Source organism: Corvus hawaiiensis, chromosome 13 (genome assembly GCF_020740725.1).
Source record: "Corvus hawaiiensis isolate bCorHaw1 chromosome 13, bCorHaw1.pri.cur, whole genome shotgun sequence".
Lineage (NCBI taxonomy): Eukaryota > Metazoa > Chordata > Aves > Passeriformes > Corvidae > Corvus > Corvus hawaiiensis.
Genome location: NC_063225.1, coordinates 3,022,769 through 3,034,260, shown reverse-complemented (window position 1 = coordinate 3,034,260; position 11,492 = coordinate 3,022,769). Strand labels below are relative to the sequence as shown.

Below are 11,492 nucleotides of genomic sequence, written 5' to 3'. Positions count from 1 at the left end.
TATGTAATGATCAGGACTGTACATAATAACAGTCTGAATCATATTCACAGAGTTTCAAGTTTCTCCAGATGAAAAAAATATATATACTATTTTGCACAGAACTGATTAGTTTAAAAATTTCTTCTAGTTGCATCTTACGTTATTTCCCTGCTCTGGATTTGGGTTAGTTTTCTGTTTCTGATTAGTCTGGCATTCAAAAGTCTTACATCTTACATTCTGAGCTTTACCTGTCTGTGTCTGTCTTGCTGATGGAATGAAGACCAATATTGATTGCTTTCCAGAAGCTTACAAGCTGCAAACAAGTATGAAGTGCTAGAGGAACAAAAATGACAGCAGTAGAACAATGCCTTTTTCTTTCTTATATATTAATGGTCACTCCATCCTCTGCTCTCTCCTGAAACACAGTTTGGTCTGGTTGTGTGCTTTCACTTTGGTATCCTTCTGTTAGTTCCTGAAAGGCAGCTTAGAACAACCTACTATACTTAACCAGCAGAAAAACAAGAACTTCCAGGTGAGTGCATCTGTATGCTCAACATCTGTGTTCCTTTGAGAGCTGCAAGGGGGTTGTCATGGAAAACAACCTTCGGCCCTTGTGCACATGGAGCGGACGCCCGTTCCTTCATGGCTTAGAGGCTGTAGCTGTCCTTTCTAGGAATCACTTCCTGAAAGACCACAACAGCTGATCAGTAGTGCACATGCTCTAGTTTATTGATGAACCAGGAGTTGGTTAATGCTGCTGGTGAATTGTAGTGGCTGCCCTACTCAGTGTTGGTTTTCAAGGATTAACAGAGTCTCAATAGCCTTGGGAGGTGTAGAAGAGGAGGTAAGCTGTGTCAGCCTGCACTGCAGAGTCTGGGATCTTGGTGACATGTGCATCATCAAAGCTGTACCAGTGTTTGGTGACTGAGTGCTTGCAGAAGGCCGTGTAGTGGCCATAATCCAGATCTCCAGCGTGGTTCTGCAACAAACAACAGAGTCTGTTAAAACCAGAGTCCTGTTCTGTCTCCTTACAGGCAAAGCTAGGAACTGGCAATCGTTTTATGTATGCACTTGGAAAAGATGGGAGAGAGGGTTCTAGCCCCTTTTGGCTTACAGCAGGGGATGTTAATTCAAATAAATTCTTTCAAACAGAGTAAATGGATGATGATTATGCTTATTTATTTTGCAATTACATTTGCAACCCAACTATTAGCCCTGATACAGGTCACTATAAGAGGGTCCCACTTGTTGTGAGCCATGTCCTCATTTAAAAACAGGATTCATGCAGGATCAGCCTGTGAATTTATTCTGAGGTGGCATTACATGCCAGGAGTGCATTCTTTTAAAATTGGGATGTTGGGGAAGAAGGGGAAATTACTTCTCTCTCCTTTAGTTAGATACTGGTACTGGACTATGTCCATGGCAGGTAAAAAAAGGCATACAACAAAACACACATTAAAATATAAATCATACATGAAGTCCAAACCAACACAGGCTTCATCTGCTCCATGAGGCAAGGCATTCCCAATAAAAGCAGGAAAGGCAAAGCTTACCACTACAGCACACAAGCTGTACTCTGCTTTGTTACAAGACACTGTGGAGTAGGGAGAGAGATCCAGATCCCTGAACGGGTAGCAGACAGTGGTTGAGAGTTTCCTTCTGTGCTTGTCCTGCCAGGCAAACCTGAAATGAAATTTTGAACGATTTTAAATGATTCTCAACTTCTGTTTTCATTGTGGTGGTTGCTTAACTGACTTTCCTAGGAGGAGGGAAAACCAACAACTGACTACCCAGCACTTGAAAGAAAGATCTCTATTAATGTTGTGTATTTCAGTAAACTGACAGGAAATGCACTAAACCCACATGAGATGTCCAGCAAGAAAAGCAAAGCTCTTGCTTCCTGATCCTTCAGTCAAAGCCTGAAGTCAAATCTTTGCATCACTCTCTCTGTGTCCTTAACATTTTGGACTAGACTGCAGTGCCATTGACAGCTCTTCTCTCATGCCAGACTCCATCCCTCTTCCCTCTGTAACTTTGAGTACATCACTGCACTTTTAAACATTTACAGTGTGGCCAAGAGCTGCAGCTGGGGACCATATGTCCTTTGAGAATGTTGACAAAAGCAGATGCTGAATGGAAAATTAAATAATAACTTCAGATAACATCGTTCTGGGAAGCCAAATCACCCCAGAGTAGTTTTCTTTACAGGTGGAAAGTTAAGAAAAAAATTCTTTAGAATAAATTCAGCATCTGGCAGATGCACCACTCTGTTTAAGCCTGATTTAGTAAAGGGATAAAACCAGAGTGTCTCAACTGCAGTAATGGCAAGCAAAACGTCACTCCTGCTCTTGGAACCCAAGCCACAAGTTCTCCCACTCGCCACAGGAGCTGATTCACAGGGATCATACAGGGACTGTATGAGCCACTGCACTGGGCTGTACTCAGTCACTGCTTGGTGGAGTTTTTCTTCCCTCTGGAGAGCAGATCCCAAGTATAGGGAGAAATTTGGTGGGCTGCAGTACACAGTAAGGCAGAACACTGTGCATGAGAATTCAGGAATGCAGCTTGCATGTTTGACAGCTGTATTTCTGTAAATCCCCATTTAGCTTTCAGGTATCTAAAGTACTAAACCCACTTATTTGCAGTGATTTGTTTCAGGCGAACACAAGTGACTGTCCTTCATGTCTCACATTACCCAGGAACTGACTATATCCTACCCCACTTAGACTATACCTCTTTAGGTGAAAAATAATGATCTGTGGTGCCTTGGTTATGGAGGCCTTTACTGTTGCATCTTGGTTGCCTCCACACCAGTAGCAGTGGATCTGGTTGTTCCGAGTCAGTGTGTCTGGCTGAAAAAAGCATTCCAGGCAGTCCTGTCAAAGGAGGAAAAAAAACCCACTTGATCAAACACATCTCTCTCCACCCCTGTAGGTGCTAAGCAAAGAGATGGATTTGCTGTAGGGAGAGGTCTCTTCAGAGCTCGCATTACAAATACATTTGCAAGACAAAGCAGCCAAGATTGGCTTCCTTTCTCCTCCCAAGGGGGAAATACTTGGATGAGTGAAAGAAACCCTCATGGCTGCTATTAAATGATACTAACATCCCTCATCCCTTGGCAACTTGTGAGCATTGCTCCTGTAACCTTACCAGCCTCCATGGTTCTGAGGGCAGTAAAGAAACCCCACTTCCCTAAGGACCAGATCCAAGACTATGCATCAGTGCCCAGGAGACCAAAGTAACTAAACCCCTTTCCAATAACACCTATTAGTCTAAGCCACTATTCCCACATGGAGCAGAAACCAGCAGGAATGCATTGGCTGTTGTACCTGCAGAGAGCACACTGTGGTGGAAGGGATGGGCAGGGAGAGGACGGTGAAGCTCTCGGGTCTGTCAGCGAGGGCTTTGCATTTCAGACACCTGATACCGTAACTGAGCTGTCCCTCAAATAACTTTGTTATAATAGATGTGCCACTGCCACTCCCTGTGCTTGCTCCTGCATCAGAGCTGTGTCTTCCTTGGCTTGGCTATACAGAAGAAAAAAACCAAAATGTAGATAAGCAACTGTTTGAGAAGTGCTTTCACTGGGTTTTAATAGTTGCTGCCCACTGCCTGAGTAGGTTAGGAGTTAGTCTTGCCACAGAACTTGGCTCTAAAATGCTGCTACTTTACTTGATGTTTCATACATGCAGAGTATAATTCATTCCTTTTCTGAGAGAAATGCAACAAAAATACAACAATTCAGACATTTGACAGCATTAATTGCTTGAAAAGCTCTTCATCAGTGGCTCTGGAGGGGAGAAAGACACGGGGGCATGGCAGACATGAAGTTTTCAGGCAGAGGAGAAAGTGGAACAACATTAAGTGTGGAAGGAGCAAGGAGAGGGAGAGGTTAGGACAGTGAAGCTACACAGAGCATTGTCATTTAGGTTGGGGCTGCAATTTGACGGAGCATTAGACAAGAAGCAAATTAATAATTGTGTGTACATGGGTATGAAACAAAGGTAGAAAAGGACAGTTCTTAGCGGCCCCATCATGGAGTTTAGAAGAGGATGATAGGCAATTACTACATGGATGCAAAGTTGTGAGATGCAGAGGAAACAGCTGCAGTTCCCAAAACACCACAGCTGGGCTCTTACCTCCTTGAAAGCCTCGTGGAGGTCATCCAGCACACAGATGAGAAACTCCTGCGCATCATGCTGAGTCCTCCTGCTAAAAGCTGGGTACCGCTTCCCAAAGACAGAATGAAAAGCCTCAGGGGAAACATAGTCAAACTCTCCAAGCCACATATCGGATATCAAACAGCCAAAGGCAGTTGCAGACTCCCCAGTCTCCCTTGGAAAAAAGGGGAGAGTTTCAGGTGAAGTATGAAAAAACAGTGTCAAATAGGAGCACAATACAGAAACTTAGAAAACAGATGCAGGCACAGTACAGCTCTGACAGCTGTCACTTGGCTTGAGGGATTCTGCAGATCCCAGAAAGTTGTAGGAATCATCATCAAAATGGCAAAAAAATATCATGCTGAGGGACCCAGCAAGGAAACAAGCTGGGCTCTCAAAGGAGAAGGAAAGCAGCTGGTGGCCAATCTGACTGGAAGTGCCTGGAGGGAGCTGACAGGTGCCTGCCTTGGACATCCCCATGGCAACACGTATCCTTTGGAAGGAAAATAGTGCCAAGCAGAAAAATCTCAGAGCTGTGAACAAACCAACTCACTCATGCAGGGCTGTGTTCCACCGTCCCGAGAGGAAATACTGCACGAGGGGGGTCAGGCTGCAGAGGCACTGCAGCACCGCGTTCATGTAGCACGTGTTCTCCAGGTTCTGCAGCCCCGTGAGCCCCGGGTGCTGGCTGCTCATATCCTCCAGCTGTTCCTTGGGGGAATACTTCCATCTCCATGCCATCCTTGCACCTACTACGAGAAAAATCTGCAACAGTGGAAATCTAAAATGCTACGGTTTCTTCTTTAAGAATTACATTCACATTTGTTTTTACCAGATCAATAGTGGTGAAAACTCTTCATCTTCCACACTAAGCTCTTTCCCATATGGTGAGATACATCATTAAGAGGTATTATTTAAACACCTGACCTTTTAGAGTTATTCCTAAAATTCCATTTACTCCATACATAATTACTCAAAAACAACAGTCACCTGTGAATAGCCATCTTTAAGCATTTTGCCCTAAAGGGTGCATATTACATTGTATTTCATTTCCTCGGGGGCACAGTACTTACCTATTTTCTAAAGCCATAGGTTGCAGTTCAGATGCTACTATAAACAGGTTGCTCCTCAGATGCTACTATAAACAGGTTGCTCCTCAGATTTTTGCTATAAAATGCTACTTAATTCATGTTAAGAAAATTTCAGTAGGTTTGTTTTCTGGCTGCACCAGTCTGTCCTGGACCAAACTGTCCCCATCCCCAATCAGGCGGTCAAGAGGGTGAACACAGACCCTACACCACCCACATGTGCTCACTGATGTTGCTTGGTCTCTTTTAGAGGCTGCTGTTCTTCTCTGAGGCAGGACAGAGAACTCTAAACCTGCAGCAACCTGTGTAGAGCAAAGATGAGCCGTGTTCCGTCCTGTGTTCCATCCTGGCCCCTTGGCTGCTCCTGCCCCAGTCCCCTTGTGATGTCACTTGGTTACGTTGGGCAGGGGAACACACCTGGCTGGACCTGCCTCCATCTCCTTCCATGTGCCAGCCAGAACAGAAAACCTGGGGAAGAGAGGGCCACCCACCCATTCCACTGAGCAGAGAGCTTCAGCCCAACACACCTTTATCCATGTTTGCTCATACTTGTATTAGGATTTATTATTGCCATGCTCTGCTGGAAGGGCAGGGGTGACCGAGGGTGTTGACCATAAAAGGATGGAGCTACCTCAAACCATCATACTGAATTCGTTTCCTGGTGTTCTGAAGATTTTCCTGGGGGGGAAAAAAAAGGCATGGCAGACAAGTGGCTTTTAATTAGGTACATTAGTGGAGTTCATCTCTGAATCCCATATGCCACTGAAGAGCAGCAGTTTTTCCCTACTTAACAGGTAACTTAGGAAGTATCCATAGAAGAGGCCCATGAAATGATTTTAAAAACCCCCTAATCATCTTACTTGTTAAACTTCAAGCAAAGGATGTCTCCAGCACTCCTGGGACAGCTGTTGCTGCTATTAATCTCCCAAACTGGTTATCTGCAAACTGAGACACAAAAGCAACACCCTCCCCCCTGCCCCTACTCAAAATCTGCTCTAGTTTTGTAAATGGGACTGGATATGTTCATTCCCACTTTTTCCAGAACCTGAATCAAGACTTTGACTCACTATTTTAACGTAACACTCTACACAAATCCACATCAGTGCTACCAACTGCAAGCTCTGGGGCTGAGAATGAACTTCCCATTACTCTCACCACAAAGTGGATTACTTGCAAGGAATACTGTTAATTGTGAAAAGAAAGATTAAATCACCAGAACATTTTTCAGAGGCATTATTGCATGTTAAAAAAATCCTATTTTTTTCCCAACTGGTCTTTTAGGAACATTCAATATGAACTGTTACTACCAAGTTTCCAGCTGTAGTCTTTTCCCCTCTCTAAATTCCTGCAGTGTTAAGAGTTATGGCATTAGTGTAAAAAAGAATTAAAGAATTAAAGTGTAGGAAGTCACTGTTGCAGGATTAAAAACCAAACCCCTCCTTTTCCAAATCAAAAGGCTACTGAGCAGCAGCTGAAGAAAAGCTCCCCAGTTGTGTGTTTTGCCACAACACATTTGGGATTGGTTTTCTCTGAAATGTTTCACTACCTAAATATTGCAACAAAGCAGTCAACAATGCTGATTTTGGTGGATTAATTAAAAGTCTAAATTATGCAGCTTATTTATTTCCCTATATGAGAAATACTCTTTTAAATACTCTCCTAGTAGGAAAGTCACTGAAGCATTTCAGATTTTCACTAAAAAATAATTAGAGAAGGTTTGAATTATATTCCTGTATTTAAAAGCTAGGTTCTAAGGAGATATGCCAATACTTTAGTTCTTAGATAGTTATCAGAAGTTCCAGTGCTTCTTGCTTTCCTCCTCTTTGGTAATCTAAAGGAAATTTAAAAGCTAAAGGATCACAACTCCTCCCTTTTTACAGAACATTTCAAGACTGATGAGGTTTCAGTAGAGGAGTGACACTTGATGTGCTCAAACAAATTTAATTTCATGGAATAATCTTCATGTTCCTACTGCCCAACATCAGCAGGATGTGGCATTGTCCAGAGTCAGGCTACTTTTTTTTCAAACCAACTTGTTTTTTCCCTTTGCCACCACACTTTTCCAATGCCTTCCCTGAAGGATACTTGACATTTATAATTTTTTCTGCAAGTATGGATCAGATCTCTTCTGAAAGTTACACATTTCTCCCCCCTCAGTTTAGACATACACTCCTCATGTAATTCTAGCTGTAAGTCACACAGTAAGCTACTGCTCATGCCAGGGAGATGTACAGAAATATGAACGGTGGTAACCACTCCAAGTCTTACAGGCATTTCCCAACCACATTTTCCCCTTTTGGTCTTGAAAAGCTTCAGGCCTGAGTCACTGCAAGACTGAGCAGAAGAAACACTCCCCATGATCACTCACACCCATCACAAGGTGGTCACATCTGTTTATTTTGCTAAGAAATGAGTCACAAGCAGAACCACTGAAGACCAATAACATGGCTAAAATTAACTGTGCGTAGTTAAGTATTTGTCAAGAAACAGAAAGCTTCCCAGTTTTCACTTACAATTTTCTCAATATGTTTTTCTTCTTTCATACGCTGAATTTGGTCACATTTTCAAAACAGCAGAGGCTCCTCTAGAAATCTCTCTCCATCTGCAGAGCCAGTTACGGACTCGGTGCTGCTGTTACTTGGCATTAGAAAGGTGCAAGTACATCTCGAATATCTGCCCATTCCCTCCCAGCAACAGGAGGAGATGCCATCAGGCATCTAAGAAGCAGCTCCTAATTAAACACTGTGAAGAGCTATTTTTGACTCATTAACTCATTGACCCCCTCACATGGGTTTGACAACTATGACAGTTTTCACTTTTTTACCTCCCTAGTTCCTGGTGTTGGCCAAAGTTGTGATACCTCAAAGGCAAACAACTGCCTTGATCCAGCACAGCAAATCCTACTTTTCTGCATAAAGAGTTACTTAAGTTCACCAGAATAACCTTTCAGACTGAGACGGAGAGCAGAAGTCTGTAAACAAGAATAAATTTATTTTAGATTCTTTAAAGATTTAATGATATACAAAATGTATACAGTATTATATCCTTATAACATTTTACCTTTCCCCATCAAACATAAAACACCATTTAAACAACTATTGTGTTCGTGCCTTAGGTCTGTATCTATAAGATACACTACTGAATAAAAAATTTATAGAGCTATATACTGCCCTTTTAATTAAAAATTACAAATTAGTACCTATGTAACAAAAAAAATCGCAGCATGAAACTTCAGTTGGACAACAGGTTCTTTTCTTGCTGAATGCTCAACAGTATTTGGGACAGTTAAATTACATTTTATTGGCATGAAGGTGCATTGCAATCTCCCGTACTTTACACAACGCTAATCCAACCCTAGTCTCTCATAAGTAAGTACCACAAATAACATAACATTAAAGATGTTTTCTACACAATTTTAAATACATTTACAAGTTATGTGTACATTCGGTTTCAATATACTCATTTTAGGAGATCTTTGGAAGGCAGAACTTCTGAAGCGGTCACTACATACGTACGAGGGAAAGCACTTCCAACTTGTGTTCTTACAAGGCAACTTATTTGGACCAGCACAAACTAATTCTTCTATTAAATATGATTATACCAGTCTATCATGGCTTTGTTACTATTTGACAGTGACTTGATAAAATTGAAATGTGTAAAACAAGAAATTTCATTATGCACAATTCAGGCTCTATTTCACAAAACAAAAACAACCAAGCCCAGCTTTACAGTCATGAAGCTGATAGAATCCTGATTCAGGAGACTTTCTCTCTTTTGGAACAGATCAAGTTCCTACCTTCAACTTCAGTCTATTTGCATCCTATATACACCTCATTTGGCTCTGTCCTCTTCAAAAGGCCAGATTAAAAGACACCTGGTGAGAAAACATGAGTGGAACACTTCCGAAAACACTCTAAGAATACTCTGGCATTACAGAGGTAGGTGCTTTCTCCTGGTTTTGCTTATTGACAGTAAGACAAATACCAAAAAGACAAATGCTTTACCTTAAAACATCAACTACCAAAATCCTTTTGGTGGAAGGCATATTTCCCACCACAGGACTACAGGAAGAAAATCCTCCACTAAACCAAAATAAAATAAAAAATAAAACTTTCTGCTTAAAAAGCCCCTTTAAAAACACATCTTAAATACTTGTCATCCACCTTTAGAATGATCAGCTGCCACGCTGCTCTGTAGATGGTTATCACAAGTCGTAAAATCCTTAGATTATGGACCAGCCAAAATTCCACTTATAAGACAGTAATCCTTGTTTTGACAAGTCTTCGTTTCCATTAAAGTGAGGGAAAGGTAAGTGACAACTTTGTGAGGTTCCATGAAGTTTGAACAAAGCCATGAGTTGGTCACATCATCAGAGCATCAGCCGAATAGAATTGGCCGGATCGGAATCTTTGGTGCAGCTTCCAGGCTGAATTGTCAATTCAGGGGCATCGTCCTGAGGAAATATGATCTTGTCAGGTGTGTAATCATTCCTCTTCAGATCTGTACAAACAGAACAAAGTCACAATGATTACTATTTCTTGAGCTATTTGAGTCAAATTACAAAACTGCTGTTTATTACTTGTTCCACTTTCACAGCATGCCTTGACTATTTCATTATGTTTCATACAACATCTCATGACATAGGTGTCTCAGGAGGAGGGATACAGCAGCTCTTACCAGGAAGTTTCAGTTTCCTGCAGCAGGAATTACAGTGGTGCTTTGCTCTGAAGTTTTTTATTGCATCCTCTCCCAAATTGGCCGGACCAAACACCATATCATATGACCTTAGAAATAAAGTGCACATAAACATCACTTAAATGTGTTTTCCCTTTCCAGTGAAAATTTTGTAATATTCAGTCTTTCTTTACCCTTACCTTTTTTCCCCAGCTTTTATCACAGAGGGATCTGTCAAATTTTCACCAACACCTTCAGACAGCACATGAAGAAAAAGTTAAATCTGATACATTTCTGATTACATAAATACATTAATATTAAAAAGCCTTGGAATCCTTAGCTATGACTTCTCAGCGTCTCCAAGAATAAAAAGAGAAAAAAACCCACAACAAACCCAACCCAAACTATATGTGATTCTCTGCCCTTAAAAAATTGCTCCTAAACAAGCACTTGGTACTTCTCAGATTTCTTCCACCTATTTTTTGCATTTCCTATCTTGAGTTTTCACCCATGAGAAAAACCTCCTATACAGTTCTCACTGCCAGAATACCTGGCACAGAGTTCAGGATAAAACCAGCTTATCACATTGGTACTGCACAAATGTGCCAAGAAATAGCATCTTTTTATGGCACATTTCATTAGGAAAAGATGTATATATATAAAATATTTATATTTTCCATGTTGCTGTAAGATTTAAGACCACATTAAAGCAACAAAGCTGGTGAAGGGTCTGGAAAACAGGTCCTGTGAGGAGCATCTGAGGGAGCTGGGGGCATTCAGCCTGGAGAAAAGGAGGCTCAGGGGAGACCTTATCACTGTCTAGAACTACCTGAAAGGACCCTGTAGCCCAGTGGGGGATGGTCTCCAGCAATGGGACAAGGAAATGGCCTGAAGTTGCACCAGGGGAGGTTGAGATTGGATATGAGGTAAAATTTATTCACTGAAAAGGTTGCCAAGCACTGGGACAGCTGCCCAGGGAAGTGGTATAGGCACCATCCCTGCAGGATTTGAAAGATGTTTTGGGGTGGCACCTGGGGACGTGGTGTGTGGTGGACTCGGCAGTGCTGGGTAAAGTTGGACTCGACGACCTTAGAAGTCCTTTCCAATCTATATCATGGTATGGTTAAATAAGAAAATCATAGATTCAAACTAACTAGAAGAAGAAGCACTAAATAATGCTTGTTATTTACTACAGGAATACAAATTCTTAGCAAAGTGCTATCAAAAGAAAAACCTGCATACACCTTGGCCCCAACCCCAGTTTCAAAGTCAGGGCATTACCTTGCAGATCTAGTACCAACAATTCTCCTCTTGTGTACTCGTATGTCCAGTGGCTGAAAGCCAGCATAACCTCCTCCAGCATGTTAGTTGGGATTATCTCATCACCATTATTGTTGTTATATTTTCTAAACTCTCCAGTCATGCACTCTTCAACTGCAAACCACTGGCCAGCAGAGTGGCAATATAACAGGAAAACTTCCAAGAACCTAGTAAAAAGCATACTTAATGAATATAATTCCAAAATAAATGACAGATCTATCATTACTATTAGATTTTTATTTGATTTGCTAACGATTTAAAGAAACCATTA

General features: G+C 41.6%; 2 protein-coding genes across 2 annotated transcripts in view; both read right to left on the bottom strand.

Annotated features, from left to right (window-relative positions):
• Nucleotides 1-59: 59 nt before the first annotated feature.
• USP50 (ubiquitin specific peptidase 50) lies at nucleotides 60-6,905 on the bottom strand. The gene is made up of 5 exons (XM_048318164.1): nucleotides 4,693-6,905; nucleotides 4,119-4,314; nucleotides 3,309-3,506; nucleotides 2,713-2,855; nucleotides 60-1,662 (listed from the first exon to the last, which is right to left on the bottom strand). The coding sequence occupies exons 1-5, from the start codon at nucleotides 4,878-4,880 to the stop codon at nucleotides 1,299-1,301; spliced, it is 1,089 nt and encodes a 362-aa protein (XP_048174121.1). The 5' UTR covers nucleotides 4,881-6,905; the 3' UTR covers nucleotides 60-1,298.
• A 1,292-nt stretch (nucleotides 6,906-8,197) lies between these two features.
• The window catches only part of TRPM7 (transient receptor potential cation channel subfamily M member 7), a 52,563-nt gene continuing 49,268 nt past the window's right edge, over nucleotides 8,198-11,492 (bottom strand). Inside the window, exons 37-40 of the mRNA XM_048318143.1 lie at nucleotides 11,183-11,388; nucleotides 10,102-10,153; nucleotides 9,905-10,011; nucleotides 8,198-9,727 (exon numbers count right to left, since the gene is read on the bottom strand). Coding sequence (XP_048174100.1) covers nucleotides 9,597-9,727; nucleotides 9,905-10,011; nucleotides 10,102-10,153; nucleotides 11,183-11,388 — 496 coding nt within the window. The 3' untranslated portion in view covers nucleotides 8,198-9,596. The remainder of the gene's footprint in view (nucleotides 9,728-9,904; nucleotides 10,012-10,101; nucleotides 10,154-11,182; nucleotides 11,389-11,492) is intronic.